General features: G+C 42.2%; 1 protein-coding gene and 1 pseudogene across 1 annotated transcript in view; both read right to left on the minus strand.

Annotated features, from left to right (window-relative positions):
* Window positions 1–4056: 4056 nt before the first annotated feature.
* Window positions 4057–6181, minus strand: LOC150021704 (60 kDa heat shock protein, mitochondrial pseudogene; annotated as a pseudogene).
* Window positions 6182–19864: 13683 nt separating this feature from the next.
* MUC4 (mucin 4, cell surface associated) overlaps window positions 19865–22724 on the minus strand; it is a 52474-nt gene continuing 49614 nt past the window's right edge. The window contains 2 exon segments of the mRNA XM_090278067.1: window positions 19865–20461; window positions 22168–22330. Of these exon segments, the coding sequence (XP_090134193.1) occupies window positions 20269–20461; window positions 22168–22330 (356 nt within the window). The 3' untranslated portion in view covers window positions 19865–20268.

Here is a 22724-nt window from a genome sequence, read left to right on the forward strand (position 1 = left end):
TGCTCACTACAGTATCCTGAGTGTCTAGGACAGTGCCTGGCACATAAAAAGTGCTCAGTAAACATTTATTAAGTGAATGTAGGATACAAGACAACTTGGATATTACTCTGAATAAGGAGAGTATAGGTATTTAACCAACTCTCTTCCTCTTGCAGAGTGAGAGAACAATGAGTTTTATAAATAAGGTGGACATAATTAATTAAAATATTCATCCTGGCATACTTGTTGAGCACCTACAATAGAAGAAAGATTATGTTATGTGCTGTGAAGGACTCAAAGGTGTCTTAAACCACAGAAATTAGGGTTAGTAGGGGAGGTTAGCTATGTACAATCTGGACTTCTGGCCAAGGTGGAGGCATAGGTAGACATGCTTTGCCTCCTTGCACAACCATAAAAAGAATTACATCTACCTCAAGACAAAAATCAACCAGAACTGCCAGAAAATCAAACTGCATGTAAGTCCAACAAAGATATAAAGAAGTAATACATATCCAGATAGGTAGGAGGGGCAGAGTTTGGGAGTTGGGACAGAGAGGACATGGTGTGGCAGTGGCAGCAGGCAGTTGTGACAAGGTACAGGCTGTGGCCGGTCAGCAGAACAGGTGGCCACACACTATAAAAGCCAGGAGGAATACCTGGAGAGTGATCCCAGTCCCGGGCCTGACCATGCAACTTACGGTTCCAATGCTGGGAAAATAAAGCCTCATTGTTTCTGGCTGTGAATACCAGAGGAGACTGGAGTGGTGGAAGAAACTGCTGGTCTCTCAGGAGAGTCCATTCAGAGGGCCCCTCAGTCTTAGAATGTATGCAAACTCACCCACTCTTGGAACCAACACCAGGGCAACAGCTAGAGGGCCACCAGTAGCATACAGAAAGTGGGTGAAGTGACTGGAAAAGGAGCGAGTGCCAAGTAAATGGCACTGTTTGCCCATATACAGTATCACAGGCTATGAAACCAGTTGCCCAGGGCTCTTCCCCTTACAACATAACAGGTGTCAGACCTCTACTTAATACACAGAGGCAAACATAGGAGGCTGTCAAGTTGAGGAGACAGAGAAGTATGGCCCAAAAGAGAGAGCGGATCAAGGCTCCAGTGGGAGAGCTAAGTGAGGAGGAGATAGCCAACCTAACACACTCAGAGTTCAAAACACTAGTGATAATGATGCTCAGAGAAATGATTGAGTATGGCAAATACATAAGGGAAGAAGTGAAAGCTAAACTAAGTGAAATGAAGGAAAATCTACATGAAACCAGTAGTGAAGGGAAGGAAGCCAGGGTTCAAATCAATGTACTGGAATATGAGAAAGAAATAGTCAACCAGTACAGAATAAACAAGAATTGAAAATAATGAAGAGAGGCTTAGGAACCTCCGGGACAACTTTAAATGTGCCAACATCTGAATCACAGGGTTGCCAGAAGGAGAAGAGAAAGAGTAATAAATTGAAAACTTAGTTGAAAAAATAATGAAGGAAAACTTCCCAAATTTGGTGAAGGAAATAGACATACAAGTCCAGGAAGCACAGAGAGTCCCAAACAAGTTGGGCATGAAGAAGACCATAGAAGACACATCATAATTAAAATGCCAAACGCTTGAGATAAAGAGAGAATCTTAAAAGTAGCAAGAGAAAAGAAGAGAGTTATCTATAAAAGGAGTTCCCATAAGACTGTGAGCTGATTTCTTTTGCAGGCAAGAAAGAGACTCATAAAAAGTATTCAAAGTAATGAAGAGCAAGGGCGTACAACCAAGATTACTCTATCCAGCAAAGCTATCATTTAGAATGGAAGGGCAGATAAAGTGCTTCCCAGACAAGGTAAAACTGAAGAAGTTCATCATCACCAACCCCTTATTATATAACTGTTAAAGGGACACATTTAAGAAAAAGAAGATCAAAACTAAGAACAGTAAAATATAAACAAACTTACAACTATCAACAAATGAATCTAAAAAACAAAAACAAACTAAGTAAACAACTAGAACAGGAACATAACCATAGATATTAAGATCATATGGAGGGTATTCAGTGGGGAGGGGGAGGGGGGGAACGGGGGAAAAGGTGCAGGGATCAAGAAGCATAACTGGTAGGTACAAAATAAACAGAGGGACATTAAAAACAGTAAAGTAAATGGAGAGGCCAAAGGCTTTATATGCATGACTTATGAACATAAACTAAAGTGGGGAGGGGTTGCTGGAAGGAAGGGAGGTACTGAGCAGAAGGGGCAAAGAGGGGGAAAAATTGGGACAATTGTAATAGCATAATCAATAAAATATACTTTAAAAAAAGAAATAATAATATGAAAGAAATTACACCATATATAGCAAAACCAGAATGTCCTTAATATACAAAGATCTCTTAAAAAGCAATAAAAAGGCAAACATACCATAGAAAAGTGAACAGATAGCAAAGACAGGCTATTCACAAAGAAAGAATATAAGTGCCTATATTCCACACACATACACACACAAAACCTTTGAGTTCATCAGCAAAAAGTTAAATTAATACAGTGAGATATTTTTATTGTGTATCATTAGGTAAACATTTATAAAAATCTTAACATTTGTATTAATGAGGGCATGAGAAAAGGGCACTCTTAAACAGTGCTAATGTGAATAAAATTGCTACAAACTTTCTGGAGAACAATTTGACCAACCAAAGCCTTAAAAATATGCAACCCTTTAACCCAGATTGTATTTTAAGAGTTTACTTAAGGAAATAGTCAGCAATTTGTGCAAAGATTAATAAATAAATATGTTCATTACATATATATGGTGTCAGATAAGTACTACACATTTGGGGGTGGTCACTTCATAAGGTATATAAATGTCTAATTACTATGTTGTACAAATGAAACTAATATAATATTGTATGTCAACTGTAATTGGGAAATAAAAAATTTTAAATGTTTATAATAGCCAATAAAAGAAAAACAAAACACAAATAAGATAGCCCAGTGTAGCCATTTGGTTAATAATACTGTTAGTATTTATACAATTTATAGAAATGTTATTGAGTTGTGTATTTATTAACATGGAAAGAAATTAATGAAATATTATTCTGTTCTCTTTTATTTTCTTAAGATGAAACTATTTTTTAAATTTCCAAGATAAGCTTCACACTATATGCAGAGCTTTCCTTTCCAAAATCAAAGCTAGTCCTATTCTTACCTACAGGATTAAACCCCCCCAACTTTAAATATAAGGATCTTTGTGATATGACCTTAGCCAACTTTCTCAGCTCTGTGTCCTGTGGCCACATCTCCTGTATTCTATGTTTCTCCTTCAGGGAACTTCTCACTACCTCCCAGTCACATTTGCTTTGATCAAGAGTGTTTGCACATCATGATTCCTGTCCCTGAAATGCTTTTCCTCCCTCTGGTCCCTTCATCTGGAAAACTCCTACTCATGCTTTTAAGCTCAGTTCATTCAGCACCACCTTGTGGTGCCTTTCTCAAATTCCTTAAAGAGGAGCTAATTTCTTAGTTGCTTTATGTTTCTGTTATAACACTTAACATGCTATATTATGGTTTATTTATTTACAAGTTTGTTAAATAATATGCGCTTTAGGACAAGCACCATACAGTAGTCATCTCTGTAGCCACAGAACCCTGCACATGGAGAACACTCAAAAGTTTGCTGAATGACATAGATGATGGACCAGTGAACAGACAACCATGAAATATGGGCACTGGGTTCTGAAAGTTAAGAAAATGACATTCATTCTTGGCTGGTGTGGCTCAATTGGTTGGAGCATTGTCCCATAACCCGAAAGGTCATGGGTTTGATTCCCTATCAGGGTACATGCCCGGGTTGCAGGTTTGATCCCTGGTCAGGGTCCATGCAAGAGGCAACCCATAGAGGTTTCTCTCTCATATCAATGTTTTTCTCCCTCTCTTTCTCCTTCCCTTCCCCTCTCTCTAAAATCAATAATCATATCCTTGGGTGAGAACTTTTTTAAAAGTGTTAAAAAAGAAGGAACAAAAGAAAATGACATTTAATGTTGAAGTCAAAATATAACTTTTTTTCAACTTTAAATAAATTTTTATTACACAAAGGTCACATAATTGGATATTTCTCTGCTTTGTACACAATTATTCTTACTCTCCACAGAAAGGCTGCTTAACTTCTCATCAGGTGATGGCAAGCACTAAAATCCTGATTTTAACAGAATAGTAGTAAAAATACCTCAGTGATTTAAGTTGAAAGCAGTATATTGGTACATGGCTCTTGCACTTAGTTATCAGGAATGTACAAATGTATTTTTATTCAAAAATACAAAATAAATGATCTGTAGGCATGGACAATGACAGCAGTTAACCATTTTATGTTTGTCAACTGAAACCAGTAACTGATGGTTATAGTGATTTTCTTAAACACCAGCCAGCCTTTTCTTCAGTCATCTCCTTCAACTGACTTCTCTGAAGTTCTAGGTAAGGAGCATCACCTCGAGCTTCCTCTGACAGTTCTCAGGATTAGAACATACCACCTCCCATACCACTTCCCATTCCACCCATCCCAGCCATCCCAGGGTCTTTCTCTTCTTTAGGAATTTCTATGACTACAACTTGGATGCCACTCCAGCAGCATCCAATAATGCAGTTCTTACAACCTTAGTTGGATCAATGGTTCCTTTTTCTACCATGTTCACAAAATCTCCAAGCATAGCATCATAACCAACTTCTGAGGAACTTTGCATAATTTTCTCAACTATCAACGATCCCTCAACACCTGCATTCTTAGCAATGGTCACTGCAGGAATTCTGAGTGCTTTTTTATTCATTTCTATACCAATTTTTTGATCTTCATTAGCTGGACTTAATGAGTCCAAAGCTGGAATGCACCGAAGCAGGGCACAGCCCCCTCCCAGAACAGTGCCTTCCTCAACAGCAGCTTGTGTAGCATTGAGGGCATCTGTTACTCTGTGTTTCTTTTCATTCACTTCAACATCACTTGTCCCACCAACTTCAGCACAGCTACTCCATCTGAGAGTTTTGCTAGATGTTCATTTAGTTTTTCCTTTTCATATTCACTAGTTGTAATATCTAACTGCTCGATGATTTCTTAAATACATTTTTCGATTTGAGCCTTGTCACCTTTTCCTTTCAAGAGCATGGCATTATCTTTGGTCACAATGACCTCTCCAACTTTTCCTAAGTCATGAGGCTGAACATCTTCAAGATTTAGAGTCAATCCTTCTTCTCCAAACACTGCACCACCAGTAGCAATAGCCATGTCTTTAAGCTGGTTCTTTCTATTGTCACCAAAACCTGGAGCTTTGACAGCTACAACCTGAAGACCAACTTTTAGCCTATTCAAAACAAGTGTACTTAGAGCTTCTCCATCAACATCTTCAGCAATTATGACCAAGGGCTTGTGGTGAGAATTAGCAATTTCAAGAGCAGGTACAATGTACTGAACACTAGAAATTTCTTTTCACTTAATAGAACATAGGCATCTTGGAATTCACATTTCTGACCTTTTGCTGTATTAAAGTATGGAGAAATATCCCTGGTCAAATTTCATGCCTTCAATAATTTCTAATTCATCATTCAGTGTTTTTCCATCGTTTACTGTGATGATGCCCTTTCTTCCAACCTGTTTCATTGCATCAGAAATTATGTTGCCAATTTCTTTGTCTCCATTTGCAGAAATTGTAGCAACCTGAGCTATTTCTTCAGGGGTTGTCACAGGTTTAGACTGCTTCTTAAGTTCAGAAATTACAGCTAACATCACACCTCTCCTGATTTCCACTGGATTAGCACCTTTACTAATCTTCTCAAAGCCTTCCTTGGCAATAGAGTGCGTCAGGACAGTAGCAGAGGTGGTGCCATCACCAGCCTCTTCATTTGTATTATTGGCAACATCCTGAACAAGTTTAGCGCCAATGTTTTTATATTTATCTTTTAAGTCAATGGACTTTGCAACAGTCACACCATCTTTTGTTACTTTGGGACTTCCCCAGCTCTCTTCAATAATTACCATTCTTCCCTTTGGCCCCATAGTAATGGCTACAGCATCAGCTAAAAGGTCTACACCTTGAAGCATTAAGGCTCGGGCATCTGCACCAAATTTTACATCTTTGGCATAAGCCCGAGTGAGATGAGGAGCCAGTGCCTTGGACACTGGCCGAATCTGTCGAAGGACTTTGTGTAATCGAAGAATTTCTGCGAGGCAGCGGTGGGGCATGAGAGCAGCGAGGTAGGCCGTTGGCTGCGAGTAAGGCCAAAATATAACTTTTATGATGTGATTATTATTAAGCTACACTATAATTAGGCATAAATGGAGAGCAGTTTGCATAAATGACTGTAACCCTGCTGTTACATAAATCTAATTCTTAAAAAGTTTCTCTTTTCTTGCTTTGCACTTAATCAAATCAGTGATACCTAATAAAGTGGGTAATTTAATCTTAATTATATACATTTAACAACATATAGGTAATACAATGCTGATTACTGTTATTAAAAGCCAAAAAAGTTGTAAATGTGGGGTACATTAATTAGAAGAATTTGGGAATCAAAGTGTATAATTATGCTTGTGTATTTAACTGTGTGTGTGAGAGAGAGATAGAGAGAAAGAGAGAGAGAGAATGAACTACTGGAGATGACCAAAGTTAGAAGAGGTAATGCTCTAAAACCAACAAGAACCAGAGTGTCTGGAGAATATTCTCCAATTATTTAAGATTCAGAAAGGTATGTGTACATGAGGTGAAAATGTCACATATTTTATAAGGACAAAGGTGGGTATGGCTCTAAACAAGAGAGCCTGTCCTAAGTTGCCTGTGACTCAGCACAAACTCAGAGAGAAAAAACATAAAGCATTGATGAGGACAACATGAGGTGGAACTTTGTTGACAAGAGGCTTCAACTGAAGTGTCTGCCAGAGCCAGGCTTTCCTTCATCCCTTGAGAGGGGGACTTGCTACCAGTTAGTGAAAAGCAGTGAATGGTAAGTAATCCCATGGGTGTGTGCCAAATTCAAATGAGTAGGCATCAACTTTTGGTATCAATAAATATTTGGGGACTTCCTGCCAAGATGGAGGCCCAGGTAGACAAGCTTTGCCTCCTTCTACAACCATAAGAAGGATAACAACTACCTCGAAACAAAAAACAACCAGAACTACCAGAAAGTCCAAGTGCATGAAAGTCCAATAAAGATATAAAGAAGCAATACTCACCCAGACTGGTAGATGGAGCACATCCCAGTGGGAGAGGATGCGGTGTGGCACCTGTGGCTGCAGCGGTGGCAGTGGCAGCAAGGCAGTGGCTGTGGCAGACTGTGAGAAAGAGCAGTCACATATCATAAAAACTAGGAGGGACACCTGGAGAGTGATCCCAGTCCCAGGCCAGACAGCTGGTTCCAGTGCTGTGAAAATAAAGCCCCATTGTTCTATCTGTGAAAACCAGTTGGGGCTGAGGCAGGGAAGAAACTGCTCATCTCTCAGGAAAGTCTGTTTAGAGGCCCCCAAGTCCTAGGATGTCTGAAAACCCACCCATTCTGGGAATCATCACGAGGGCAACAGCTAGAGGGGCACCAATCGCAAATGGGAAGCTGGTGAAGTGACTGGAAAAGGGGCGAGTGCCGAGCAAGTGGCATTGTTCCCTCTCAGACACCTCCCCCACATACAGTGCCACAACATAGTGAAATGGGTCACCCTGCACTGATGAATACCTAAGGCTCTGCCCCTTACAATGTAACAGGTGTGACAGCTCTACCTAATCGTCGTCGTCGGCAGCCATCCGTCTCGAGAGACGATGGTGTAGCTTCTTAAGAGTCTATCTGCACTGGCGAGAATGGCTGTGCAGTCCAACTCGGGAGTGACACGGTATCTGTCTCCTCCCGTGTTGAATCGACATCTTGTGATGACGCTGGAGTGTCCTCTCCAGTGAAACTGAAGCTACAGAGCCTGGGCAGGGTGATATGGAGGGTCTGCTCTTGCCCATGCAGCAGACCCCCCCTCTCTTCGCAGCTGAAGGGTCCAAGGGAAAGACGGAGTCAATACAGCTTGGCTTCAGGTGCGCCGCAGGAGTTGCCGGTGTTGACTACAACGTCAAACCGCCTTAGGGACTCCGGCTCCGGATTTTCTGTCGGGGTTTACTCCCTTAGCCTTTCCCCTGAAGAGGTATGCCGCAAGGCAGCGGAGGTTTTTTGGAGTCAGAGTTTTCCTTCTGTGATGTGCCCTGACTGGAAGATCGAACCAGCGACACTTAGCTCGCAGGCCGATGCTCAATCCACTGAGCCAAACCAGCCAGGGCCAGCTCTACCTAATACAGAGGCAAATACACAGAAGGCTGTCAAGTTGAGGAGACAGAGAGGTATGGCCCAAAAGGGAGCAGATCAAGGCTCCAGTGGGAGAACTACGTGAGGAGGAGATAGCCAACAGATGCAGACTTCAAAACACTGGTGATAAAGATGCTCACAGACTTGACAGACATGACTAAGTATGGCAGACACATAATGGAAGAAGTGAAGGTTATACTAAGTGAAACAGAGAAATATCCACATGAAAACAATAATGAAGCAGAGGAAGCCAGGATTCATATCAATGATTTGGAATGTAAGGAAGAAATTAACATTCAACCAGAACAGAATGAAGAAACAAAAATTGAAAGAAAACAACAACAACAAGGAGACAACTTTAAATATACCAACATCCAAATCATAGGGGTGCTAGAAGGAGAAGAGGAAGAGCTAGAAATTGAAAATTTAGTTGAAAAAATAATACAGAAAAACTTCCCTAACCTGGTGAAGGAAACAGACATACATGTCTAGGAAGCACAGAGAGTACCAAAAAAGCTAGACCTGCAGAGGACCACACCAAGACACATCATAATTAAAATGTTAAAGGTGAGAGATAAAGAGAAAATCTTAAAAGCAGCAAGAGAAAAATGAGAGTTCCCTACAAAGGAGTTTCCATAAGACTATGAGCTAATTTCTGAAAAGAAACTTTGCAGGCAAGAAGGGGCTGGCAAAGGTATTCAAAGTGATGAAAAGCAAGGGTCTGTAACCAAGATTACTCTATCCAGCAAAACTATCATTTAGAATGGAAGGGCAGATAAAGTGCTTCCCAGACAAGGTAAAGCTAAAAGAGTTCTCATCACCAAGCCATTATTATATGAAATGTCAAAGGGACTTACTTATGAAAAAGAAGATCAAAACTATGAACACTAAAATGACAACAAACTCACAGCGATCCACAACTAAATATAAAAAATAAAAACAAAATCTAACTAAGCAAACCAGAATAGGAACAGAATCATAGATATGGGGATCATTTGGAGGGTTATCAGCTGGGAGGGGGAAGGGGGAGAAATGGGAAAATGGTGCAGGGATTAAGAAGCATAATTGGTTGGTACAAAATAGGGGGAAGTTAAGAATAATATAGAAAAGGGTGAAGCCAAAGAACTTATATGCACAACCCATGGACATGAACTAAGGGGGGTGGAATATCTGGAGGGAAGTGGGGTACTGGGAAGAGGGGAACAAAGGGGAAAAAATTGGGACTACTGTAACAACACAATCAATAAAATATACTTTAAAAAACATAACTATCAACAAATGAATCTTAAAACAAACAAAAACAAAATAAGCAAACAACTAGAATGGGAGCAGAATCATAGATATCGAGATCATATGGAGGGGGAAGGGGGAGAATGGGGGAAAGGGTGCAGTGATCAGGAAGTACAACTGGTAGGTACAAAATAGACAGGGCGATGTATAGGAAATGGAGAAGCCAAAGAGCTCATATGCATGACCCATGGACATGAACTAAGGTGGGAGGAATTGCTGAGGGAAGGGAGGCACTGGGCAGAGGGGGTAAAAGGAGAAAAAATTGGGACAATTGTAGCAGCATAATCAATAAAATATACTTAAAAATAGATAAATAAATATTTTATTGGCATATTATACCAGTTATCTATCACTTGTCATCCTGGTTATTAGAAGCTACGTGCCTCTGGCTCACAGAAAATTTCTGAAAGTCTTCTTTGAGAGCAGGAAAGGACAGGCAAGGGAATTTGTGTCTCTGGCAAAGCATCTCTCAGACAGCTCGGCTGGGGTCCACTGAAGGTGCCTCAGCTGCCTGCCACCAACTAGGGGTGAAAGTGGATGGTCTGCTTCTCCTCTCTGCCTGGAGCCCTGAAGAAGCACCCACCAGTTCTTCATTCCAGGGGCATAAGTGGTAGAACCCAAACCATGCAGAGTCAGGGAGTGGGCTGATGAAAATTTGCTGCTGTGTCCTTGATCTAACTGCACCATTTATGAAGAGGTCTTTCCCTCCCAGCTAGAGGATAATGTCCCCCAGAGGTACCTTCTGCCTTTCTCATGACACCCTTTCTCTACGTGCTCAGTGACTCAGCTGTTTTTCTAGGTTGCCAGATTAAACACAAGACACCAGTTAAATAAGAGTTTCAGATAAACAATGAATACTTTTTTAAATATATGGATGTCTCAAATATTTCATGGGACATCTTTACACTAAAAAATTATTTATGATTTAGCTGAAATTCAGATTTAACTGGGCTTACTGTATTTTTATTTCCTAAATCTGACAACTCTCCTTTTTATATGGCCTTTCGCACCAGGGTTTCTACCTCCTCTCTTTTCCCAATCTGTGGGTTTTCTTCTGCTACAGTGATCCCCCAACAACTTGTTAGGATTTTAACATCTCCACTGCCTCTGGCAGGATTGTCTGCCACACAGTCTGCCTTCCTACTCCCTCTACATTGCTCAGTGGGAGGAGAAGAAACTTAGTGTGTGAAGATGGATGAGGGAAGGACTTTGGATGGCCTTGCTGTCTATTTGCCACCTTGCTTTTGTTATTTAAAGTTATCTTTTTCCCACATTTGATGACACAAAGTAACTATAACAATCACATCTTCCACAGCAAGGGTCAATGCTTTGCCAGCTGGGTTTAGGGTGAGGTGTAACATTTGGGCCATATGATAAAAGAGAGCCTTTCCCTCCCTGACCTCATTGCATAACTTAGTCTTGGGACTGCAATGGTCAGGGCCAGAGCAGTCTCCTAAGCCCACCCTGCTTGCATTGTCCCTCCCTCCTTGTTTTACACCCTCCCTTTCTAACTGTGGCACAGTGCACCCCACCTTCCACCCCATCTCTCTCCAGTGTCATATGTGCTTCATTCTTCTTATTTAAACTTTTTTATATTTTAAAATTAATAAGCTTTATTTTGGGGGTAATTTTATGTGCACAGCAAAACTAAGCCAAAAGTACAAAGAATTCCCACATATTTTCTCCACCCCCATGTTTACAACCTCCCCAACTAATATTCCCCACCAGGGTACGTTTGTCACCTACAGGGGCACATCATAGTTACCCAAAGTCCATAATCTACATTAGGGTTCACTCTTTTTCTTTTTAAGTATATTTTATTGATCATAGTTGTTACAGACCCTGGCTGGTTTGGCTCAGTGGATTGAGCGTCGGCCTGCGAGCTAAGTGTCGCTGGTTCGATCTTCCAGTCAGGGCACATCAGAGAAGGAAAACTCTGATTCCAAAAAACCTCCGCTGCCTTGCGGCATACCTCTTCAGGGGAAAGGCTAAGGGAGTAAACCCCGACAGAAAATCCGGAGCCGGAGTCCCTAAGGCGGTTTGACGTTGTAGTCAACACCGGCAACTCCTGCGGTGCACCTGAAGCCAAGCTGTATTGACTCCGTCTTTCCCTTGGATCCTTCAGCTGCGAAGAGAGGGGGGATCTGCTGCATGGGCAACAGCAGACCCTCCATATCACCCTGCCCAGGCTCTGTAGCTTCATCGCAAGATGTCGATTCAACACGGGAGGAGACAGATACCGTGTCACTCCCGAGTCGGACTGCACAGCCATTCTCGGCGGTGCAGATAGACTCTTAAGAAGCTACACCATCGTCTCTCGAGACGGACGGCTGCCGACGACGACGACGAGTTGTTACAGTTGTCCCAAATTATTTTCCCTTTGCTCCCTTCATCCCAGTACCCATCTTCCCTCCAGCAATCCCACAGCAGCTAGAGGGGTGCTGGTCCTGTGCAGAGGTGGGAGAGGTGCCTGGAACGGGGGTGAGTACTGGGCAGGAGGCGTTGTTCCCTCTTGGACCCCCTCCCCCACATACAGCACCACAACATGGTGAAACAAATTGCCCTGTACTGATGAATCCCTAAGACTCCGTCCCTTACAGTATAACAGAAATGACAGCTCTACCTGGAACGTGGAGGCAAACAAGCACAGGAGTCTGTCAGAATGAGGAGACAGAGAAGTATGGCCCAAAAGAGGGAATGGATCAAGGTTCCAGTGGGAGAACTAAGCGACAAGGAGATAGCCAACCTAACAGATGAGGAGATAGACAACCTAACAGATGAAGAACTAAAAATGCTGGTGATAAAGATGCTCACAAGCTTGACAGATATGCTTGAGCACGGCAAACACATCAGAGAAGAAGTGAAGGCTATGCTAAGTGAAATGAAGGAAAAATCACACAAATCCAATAGTGAAGGGAAGGAAACTGGGGTTCAAATCAATGATTTGGAACATAAGGAAGAAAAACAACAGTCAACCAGTGCAAAATGAGGAAGCAAGAATTGAAAAAAAAATGAGGAAAACTTCCCAAATTTTGTGAAGGAGATGGATATACAAGTTCAGGAAGCATGGAGGGTCCCGGGTGAGCTGGACCAGAGGGGACCACACCAGGTTGCATCATGACTGAGATGCTAAAGGTGAAAGATAAAGACAGAGTCTTGGGGGCAGCAAGAGACAGACGGCGAGTTGCTTACAGCGGGGTGCCTATAGGACTATCAGCTGATTTCTCAGAGGACACTTTACAGGCAAGAAGGGACAGGCAAACAGTATTCAATGTGATGAAAAGCAGCCTACAACCAAGATTACTCTATCCAGCAAGGCTATTATTTAGAAAAGAAGGGCAGATGAAATGCTTCCCAGACAAGGTGAAGCTAAAGGAGTTCATCATCACCAAGCCCTTATTATATGAAATGTCAAAGGGACTTAAGAAAAAGATCAAAACTATGAACACTAAAATGACAACAAACTCACAACTATCAACAACTGAATCTAAAAAATAAAAATAAAATCCATTTGAGCAAACCAGAATAGGAATAGAATCATAGGTATGGGGATCATTTGGAGGGTTATGAGCTGGGAGGGGGAAGAGGGAGAAATGGGGAAATGATGCAGGGATTAAGATGCATAACTGATTGGTACAAAATAGACAGAGAGAAGTTAAGAATAATATAGGAAAGGATGAAGCCAAAGAACTTATATGCATGACCCATGGACATGAACTAAGGGGGGTGGAATATCTGGAGGGAAGGGGAGTCCTGGGCAGAGGGGAGGAAAGGGGAGAAAAACTGGAATTACTGTAACAACATAATCAATAAAATATACTTAAAAAAAAGATTCTCTCTTTATCTTTCACGTTTAACATTTTAATTATGATGTATCTTGGTGCAGTCGTCCTTGGGTCTAGGTTGTTTGGGACTCACTGTGCTTCCTGAACTTGTATGTCTATTTCCTTTGCCAAATTTGGGAAGTTTTTCTTCACTATTTTTTCACATAAGCTTTTAATTTCCTGCTCTTCCTCTCCTCCTCCTGGCACCCCTATGATTTGTGTTATGGAGCATAGTGCGAGAACCAAATGGTCAGAGACAACCAAATTAGAATTTAAAGAGCCTTTATTAGCAGGCCAGCGACTACCCACTCTCACTCGATGCAGGGATTCAAATGAGTAGCCCCGAACCTCAGTTTCAGGGTGCTTATAAAGGAAAAAACTACATTCTTGTTCCTGCAGGTACAGGAACTGTTGTAAGAACTTGGCTGAACAAACAACTTTGCGCACACAAATGGGTTTCTAGGTCATTGTACAAGGGTAGCACATTCTGGTCAACTGTTCGTTATGCTTGGCTTAAGCATGCAACTGCAGAGGTCCAGCTTCTTTGGCTAAGTTCCTCTATTGTTGCAACCTTGGAGCTTAGGGCTACAGGACTGCTGGAGGTAAGAAGGTAAAATAACCTGTAACAATTTGGATGTTGGTATGTTTAAAATTGCCCCAGGGGTTCCTGAGCCTCTCCTCATTTTTTTCAATTCTTGTTTCCTCATTTTGTACTGATTTTCTTCCTTATATTCCAAATCATTGATTTGAACTCTGGTTTCCTTCTCTTTACCATTGGGTTTGTGTGGATTTTCCTTCACTTCATTTAGCATAGCCCTCACTTCTTCCTTTATGTGTTTGCCATATTTAAGCATATCTGTCAAGCCTGTGAGCATCTTTATCACCAGTGTTTTAAACTCTGCATCTGTTAAGTTGGCTATCTCCTCATCACTTAGGTCTCCCACTGGAATCTTGATCCATTCCCTCTTTTGGGCTATACTCCTCTGTCTCCTCATCTTGACAGGCTCCTGTGTTAGCCTCTGTGTCTTAGGTAAAGCTGTCTCACCTGTTATGTAGTAAGGGGTGGAGCCTTAGGTATTTGTCAGTACAGGGTGACCCGTTCCACCACGTTGTGTGCTGTGTCAGGGAGGAGTCTGAGAGGGACCAATGGCACTTTCTCAGCACTCACCCCTTTCCCAGGCACTTCTCCCACTTCCTTATGGGACTGGCGCCCCTCTAGCTGCTGCCCTGGTTGTTGTTCCCAGGGTGGGTGGGTCTGCAGACATTCTAGAACCGTGGGGGCCCTTTAAACAAGTGGACTCTACTGAGAGACTGGCAATTTCTGCCTCCGCTCCAACCTCCACTGATCTGCAGAGTCAGCAGCAATGAGACTTTATTGTCCCCATGCACTGGAACCGTGAGCTGTGTGGTCTGGTCTGGTGCTGGGAGCACTTCCCAGGTGTCCCTCTCAACTTCTTTAAATGTTTGACTGAGCTTTCTGCTGGCCTGCTACTGGTCCTGCCACCACCACACCATGTCCTCTCTGCTCCGGCTCCGCTCCTCCTACTTGTCTGGATGAGTATTTCTTTTTTATATCTTTGTTTGTTGGACTTCCATGCAGCTCGATTTTCTGGAACTTTTGGTTGTCACTAGTTTTGAAGTAGTTGTATTCCTTCTTAGTTGTGGAGTGAGATGCAGCGTGTCTGTCTAGGCCTCCATCATGGCTGGAAGTCCTAAGGTTAACTCTTGGAGTTGTATGCTCTATGGGTTTGAAGCAATGTATGACATGCATCCACTACGGTACTATCAGTATTTTTACTGTCCTAAAAACCCTCTGTGCTCCTCCTGTTCATCTTTTCCTGCTCCCTAATCCCTAGTAGGCACTGATCTTTTTGCTGTCTCCTTAGTTTTGCCTTTTCGAGAACACCATACTTGGAATCATAGGTATGTAGCCTTTTTAGATAGTCTTCTTTCATGTAAGAATATGCATTTAAGTTTCCTTCATGTCTTTTCATAGCTTGATTCAAAGCTCAAATTTATTTAGTACTGAATAATAGTATTCTGTTTTCTAGATGCACCATTGTTTATCTATTCATCTCATCGGCAGCCGTCCGTCTCGAGAGACGATGGCGTAGCTTCTTGAGAGTCTATCTGCACCGCCGAGAATGGCTGTGCAGTCCGACTCGGGAGTGACAATCCCTGCCGCACTTGTTACAGGTGAAGGCAGATGGCTGTTGTTGCTGCTGTTGACGCTGCTTCCGCCTCGATCTTTTCTGGGCCGCCTCCTCGTTGCGCACAGCCTCTGCGCGTGACGTACCTTGCCTGACCGCGAGCCTCCAGGCTAGGCGGTCGTCTGCTTGAACTTCCCATGTGTTGAGATTGATGGAGCATTGTGTCATGTCCTTTTTGCAGTTGTCTTTGAACCGCAGTTTTGGGCGCCCTGTCATCCTCTGGCCTTCTGCTAGCTCGCCGTAGAGGAGGTCTTTGGGAATACGGCCTGCATCCATTCTTTTGACATGGCCGAGCCACCTGAGGCGTCTCTCACTAAGAACTGCATGCAAACTGCTCATGTTGGCTCGCTTCAGCACCTCGGTGTTGGGAACCTTATCCTGCCAGGCGACATGCAGGACGCGTCGCAGGCACCTCATGTGGAAGCTGTTGAGTTTCCTTTCGTGCCTTGCGTAGGTGGTCCACGTCTCGTCTATTCATCTACTAAAAGACATTTGGTTACTTCCAAGTTTTGGCAATTATGAATAAAGCTACTATAAACATATATGTGATTGGTTTTTATATGAACATAAATTTTCTACTCCTTTGGGTAAATATGAAGGAGTGTGATTCCTAGATCATATGATAAAAGTATATTTAGTTTTGTAATTAACTGCCAAACTGTCTTCCAAAGTGGCTGCACCATTTTGCATTCCCACCAGCAATGAATGAGAGTTCCTGGTGCTCCATGTCCTCACCAGCATTTGGTGTTGCCAGTGTTCTGGATTTTGAGCCTTCTAATAGGTGTTTATTGGTATCTCATTGTTGTTTTAATTTGCAATTTCTTAATAACATATGATGTTGAATATCTTTGCATATCTTTACATGCCATCTTACATATTACTTGATGTGGTCTATGTTCAGGTATCCTGCCTAGTTTTTAATCAGATTGTTCATTTTCTTATGTTTAGTTTTAAGCATCCTTTGTTTATTTTGAGCACTCAAATAGGTCCTTTATTAGATATGTTTTTGCAAATATTTTCTCCCAGTCTGTGCCTTGTCTTCTCATTCTCTTGACATTGTCTGTCACAAAGCAGAAATTTTTAATGTTAATGAGGTCCAGCTTATCAGTTCCTTTTTTTTTCATGGATCATGTGTTTGGTGTTGTATCTGAAGAGTCATCACCATCCCCAAGGTCATCTAGGTCTTTCTCCTATGTTATCTTCTAGGAGTTTTAAATTTAGGTCTATAATCTGTTTCATGTTTTACACTTTGTTCTATGATCCATTTTGAGTTAATTTTTTAAAAAAGTGTAAGATCTGTGTTTAGATTCATTTTCTTGCATGAGGATATTCAGTTTTTCTGATACCATTTGTTGAAAAGGCTATCATTGCTTCATTATGTTGCCTTTGCTTCTTTATCAAAGATCAATTTATTATATTTATGTAGGTCTAATTTTGGGCTTTCTATTCTGTTCCATTGATCTATTTGTGGTTTGTTTATTTTTCCCCCAACACCACATTGTCTTGATTACTGCAGCTTATAAAGTACTTAGCTTTAAAGTAAGTCTTGATGTGAGTAGTGTCAGTCCTCTGACTTTGTTCTTCTTCAATATTGAGTTGGCTATTCTGGATATTTTGACTCTCCAAATAAACTTTAGAATGAGTATATCAAAATCTGCAAAAAATCTTGCTCGTATTTTGATTGGGATTGCATTGAATCCATAAATCAAGTTGAGAAGAACTAACATCTTAACAATATTGAGTCTTCCTATCCATGAACATGGAATATCTCTCCATTTATTTAGTTCTTTGACATCTTTCATCAGTTTTGTACTTTTTTCTTATATAGCTATATAGAGATATTTTGTTAGATTTACACCTCAGTATTTAATTCTGGGGGTTGCTCATGTAAATGGCAGTGTGTTTGTAATTTTAAATTCCATTTGTTTATTGCTGTTATATAAAAGAGCAATTGACATCTGTACATTAACCTTGTATCTTACAACCTTGCTAAAATCACTATTAGTCTCCGATTTTCCACATAGGTGATCACGTCATCTGTGAAAAATGACAGTTTTATTTTTTCCTTTTAGCCCTGGCTGGTTTGGCTCAGTGGATTGAGCGTCGGTCTGCGAGCTAAGTGTCGCTGGTTCGATCTTCCAGTCAGGGCACATCAGAGAAGGAAAACTCTGATTCCAAAAAACCTCCGCTGCCTTGCGGCATACCTCTTCAGGGGAAAGGCTAAGGGAGTAAACCCCGACAGAAAATCCGGAGCCGGAGTCCCTAAGGCGGTTTGACGTTGTAGTCAACACCGGCAACTCCTGCGGCGCACCTGAAGCCAAGCTGTATTGATTCCGTCTTTCCCTTGGATCCCTCAGCTGCGAAGAGAGGGGGGGTCTGCTGCATGGGCAAGAGCAGACCCTCCATATCACCGTGCCCAGGCTCTGTAGCTTCAGCTTCACTGGAGAGGACACTCCAGCATCATCGCAAGATGTCGATTCAACACGGGAGGAGACAGATACCGTGTCACTCCCGAGTCGGACTGCACAGCCATTCTCGGCAGTGCAGATAGACTCTTAAGAAGCTACACCATCGTCTCTCGAGACGGACAGCTGCCGACTATTTTTTCCTTTGCAATATGTATATCTTTTATCCTCCCCACTTTTTATTTTTTTTGGTATGTGAATTAGTTACGACTCCCAGTATGATGTTGAAAAACAATGGTGAGAGGGGACATTCTTGCTTTGTTCCTAATATTAGCTGAAAAGTTTTGAGTTTCTCACTAGTAAGTATGATAATAGCTGTAGGATTTTATAGATTTAAATTTAATTTTTCAATTATAATTTACATAAAATATATTAGTTTCAGATGTACAACATAATTAGACATTTATATAACTTACTAAGTGATCACACCATAAGTCTAGTACCCATCTAACACCATACAGATTTATTTTTGTCAACCTGAGGAAGATCCCTTCTATTCCTAGTTTGCTGAGAGTTTTGATCATAAATGGGAGTTTAATTTTGTTAAATGCTATTTTTGCACATATTGATGTTATCATATGATCTTTCTTTTTTAGTCTGTCGATATGATCATTATATTTTTGTGTGTGTGTGTGTGTTGAACCAGGCTTCCATACCTAGGGTAAATACTACTTGGTTGTGGTGTATAATTGTTCCTATTCATTGTTAGATTTGACTTGCTAATATTTCGTTGAGGATATTTTGCACCTATGTTCATGAGAGGTATTGGTATATAGTTTTATTTTCTTATTATGTCTTATTTTAGTTTTGGTATTAGGATAATACTGGTGTTAAAAATGAGTTAGGAAATATTCTCTCTGCTTTAATCTTCTGAAAGAGATTATAGAGAATTGGCAGAATTTCCTTCTGAAATGCTTGGTAGAATGAACAGTGAACTCATTTGAGCACTGTGCTTACTTACTGATAAATGAATACTGGAGCTAAATGAATGTGGCTTTATATGGAGACATGATTACATTTGGGGGGCATTTGAAGTTAAAGCCACAGCTTTGTGCACAGGAGAGGAGCTTCACATACTGGGAGGTCATTCTCTACGTAAAGCGGACAATTTGGAATCTCTGCTCAGATCAAAGACCATGTTTCTGTGAAAATTTCCTCCAACATGACTACTCACTCACCTACAGGAGTGTGCTTAAGCACCAGATTTGTATCACGTGACCTCCTTTCTGACCCTATGGCCACTCTAGATTGAACCAGAAATAGACAAATAATAAAATTTGGACCAATCAGATGATCTCTTCAGGGATTTGGTATTAAGGACCAAGAGGTAGTTACCCCATTTCTGAATAGAGTTGGGATTGAGGTCCCTGAGACACAGGAGTTGTGGACCAGTTGTTGTTGTAGTTGTTACATGAGAGAGGTATAAAGTTCTGCCTCCAAAGAGAGGATAAGGTGAAAACTAATCTGGTTGCTGGAAACAAGCAGACAGATTAGGGCTGAGGGACTGGAGGTAGAGAAGCTCAGAAGACTCTGTCTGGGGTCCAGGAAAGGACAAAGTGTGGGAGGTATTTCTACTGTCCTTCAGAGGTCCGGCCTTGGTTTGTGTTGGGGTGAGGGGAAGAAAGTGCTGTGGAGGCAGAAACAAGGATCCAAGTCTGGGCTGGAGCAACATAGAGTATTGAGGGCTGAAGCAGGACTGGGTCTAACCCACCTCTGCTCCTCCATTCCCTGTGGCTAGCCCTTCAGCCAACAGAGGAAAATAACAAATGGAACACATGGCTTTGCAAACACAAAAAGTCAGAGAAATTTTATTAAATAGACTTTAATTAGAAGTAAACTGAGGAGTTTTATGTGCAAATACATTTTGGTTTTTAAGTTGGAGCCATCATCCCATTATTAACTCGTGTGTATGTGTGTGTGTGTGTGTGTGTGTGTGTGTGTGAGTCAGTGTCCTCCTTGTGAGAATCCATTGGTTTATGTAATAGATCTTTACAGTCTCTTCCAGTTCATGTGTCTACTGATAAGTTGTGCTCTTGTCTTTATCACTATTCATTCCCATTAGTCATTCACCTAGAAGAATCTTAAATCACTTTCAGTCATCTTTCTTTTCCCAATCTCCCCAAAGCAAAGGTGCCTGGAAGTATGTGGGTGAGGCTATGGTGGGTCTTGAGGTATCTTAGGCCACAGCTATCCCCTTGGGGTGAGCCTTCAGCTTTCTGAGTCCAGGGGGTAGGAGTACTGGATCCCAGAGCACCAGAAGTGCAAGACCATGTACACCATGACCCCAAGTAGCAGGAGGGCCCCCAGGGCCCCAAAGAGAATTGCGAAGAAGGCGCCAAGTTTCATGCTCAGGTGCTCACAGTGCTCACCCCAGGATGTGTAGATGGAGTAGGGCACACAGCTGGGGACAGAGAGAGGAGATACGGTTAGTAGTGGGGAGACAGGCACTCAGCCTTGCCACCCCCTCCTGTGGCAGGGCCTGAGGAGGTTTACCACTACAGGTTGGGCTCCCCTTTATGGAAAGAGGCCAGGTTAGCCTTGAGGTGGGGCTGAAGAGTGGCCAACTGGACAAACGCAGCAGAGAAGCAAACATGGGGTCAGCTTCACCAGAGTTGGGGCACAGTTGTCCACAGGTGAGCATGTGCAGTCACAAACCCAACCCTGCCAGGGGAGAGCTGAGCCCCGCCCTCCACTCCACTTGCCCCGAGAGAGGTCAAGGCAGGTCTGCAACTGCAATGGGGCAAGGGTAGGTAGAGAGCATGGATGTGACAAGAGGGCCCAGGTGCTGCTGCCCTTCTCCTCCTTAGCAGGCCTGCAGACTTAGTGCATCCCCCTCAAGGGAGCCCCTGGGGATAGCAGGACCAATACAATGGCATTGGTCCGATCACGATAGCATAAAGTATATAAAACAAAGTAGAGGGACTCATGTCAACTAAAATGGCTGTCAGTCAGTCATGACACTTTGGTTCAAGAGGGAAACTACCTAAGTCATTCTAGACACGTCTGGCAAGGAGACATAGCTAAAGTATCTGCACATATAATCAGAATAGCCATGCCTGCAGACTGGGACCACCCATAGATAGGCTCCTGGGGAAATTCCACTCTTGCCAACAGGGGTGTGAAGCAGAATAGCCATGTACCACCCATAGGCTCCTAGGAAAATTCCACACTTGGCATCAGAGATGCCAAGACATTTATCAAAAAGACCCAGAATGGTGGAGTACACCACTTTCAAGGTATAACTGAGGCAGATTCCATCTTGCTCTGGACACTCTTCCTAGCAAGATGCTGACAATGCCCTCGCCCACTGTGCTGTCCCTGGACCTGCAGGCTGAGACTTTGGGACTCGAGTTCGTTACCCCCCACTGATTGCTGTGTGTGTGTGTGTTATAATTCTCTCAAAATGTTAGAGTGTGAGTAGGATATTAATGCATGTTGATGTTCTACTTTGAGTGAACATGCATTCAATAAAGGATGAGTGAATAGCATAATTCCTGTGTGACTCCTGTCTGTTCTTCAGTACTAGGCTGCTCAGCAGGCAGCTAGCCAAGCAGCTGTCCAGCTGACTTATAGAAAAGACTATATTACAAACATATGTCTGTGACAGCCCCTCAAATTGTTGATAGAACAAGGCAACATAAGACACCAGTCTGTGAGGGCCTCCCCTGTCTGATACTCTTAAAAGGGGGCAGGGCCCAGCTTAGACATGAGACAAAGTGTCCCTTTTTTCCACAAGGAAACAGCAGTGTGTCCACCTAAGAAGCAAAATTGGGTGGAAGAATTTAACTTTGGACCACACATCCTGCTACTTAACTCATTGGGTACCTTGGGCAGGGCCCTCACCTCTGATCTGTAGTTTTCTCATCTTTAAAATGGTCATAATACCTACCTAGTAGCCAGTTTGAGTGTTAGAGGTAATATAGCACCTTTATTCTCCACACAGAGTAGGCACTCATACATCTTCTTTTCCATTATCCCCTTTTCTCTGATCTCTGTTCTCTCAGTTACAAAGGGATCCACCATAACTTTCAGTTACCATGACTTTTCTAGACCCCTTGCCCAGCTTGGGTTCCCCCAGCACTGCCCTCTGCCTCCTGCACCACTCACCTGCAGTGGGGCCCATCAGGCAGGTGCTGGCACTGGCCTCCATGCTCACAGTATCCCTCACTGCATGGGGATGTGCAAGTGAAGCCACCTGGAGGGCTGTAGACCAGTTTGTAGCCCTTGTAGCCATTGCATTTTAAGTACCTCTGCAGCCTGCTCACGTTCACTGTCAGATAGGACACAGATAAACACGGAAAGCAATTGGTTAACACCAGATGTGTACCTTTTCAATCAAGAATTCCATGTTAGACCTTTATCCTTCAAAATAATTAGAAGAATGCACAAATAGTTATGTTTATGGATGTCCAGAGCAGCACGGTTTAAATAGTAAGAACGTTTAACAGAAGTTTTGTTAAATAAAGGATATTGTGCAACCTGTAAGCACCAGTATGGAAAATGCATCAGTTAAGAGCATATGCGTTGAAGTCAGCCAGACCTGAGTTGAAATTCCAACTCTACTTTTAACTAGTTGTACGATTTGGGGAAATTTCTTAATTCTTTCTGTCTCAGTTTCCTTATCTTTAAAAAAACAAAAAAACAAAAACAGAACTGTTAACAGC

Source organism: Furipterus horrens, unplaced genomic scaffold, assembly GCF_987537825.1.
Source record: "Furipterus horrens unplaced genomic scaffold, mFurHor1.1.pri manual_scaffold_1, whole genome shotgun sequence".
Taxonomy (NCBI): Eukaryota; Metazoa; Chordata; class Mammalia; order Chiroptera; family Furipteridae; genus Furipterus; species Furipterus horrens.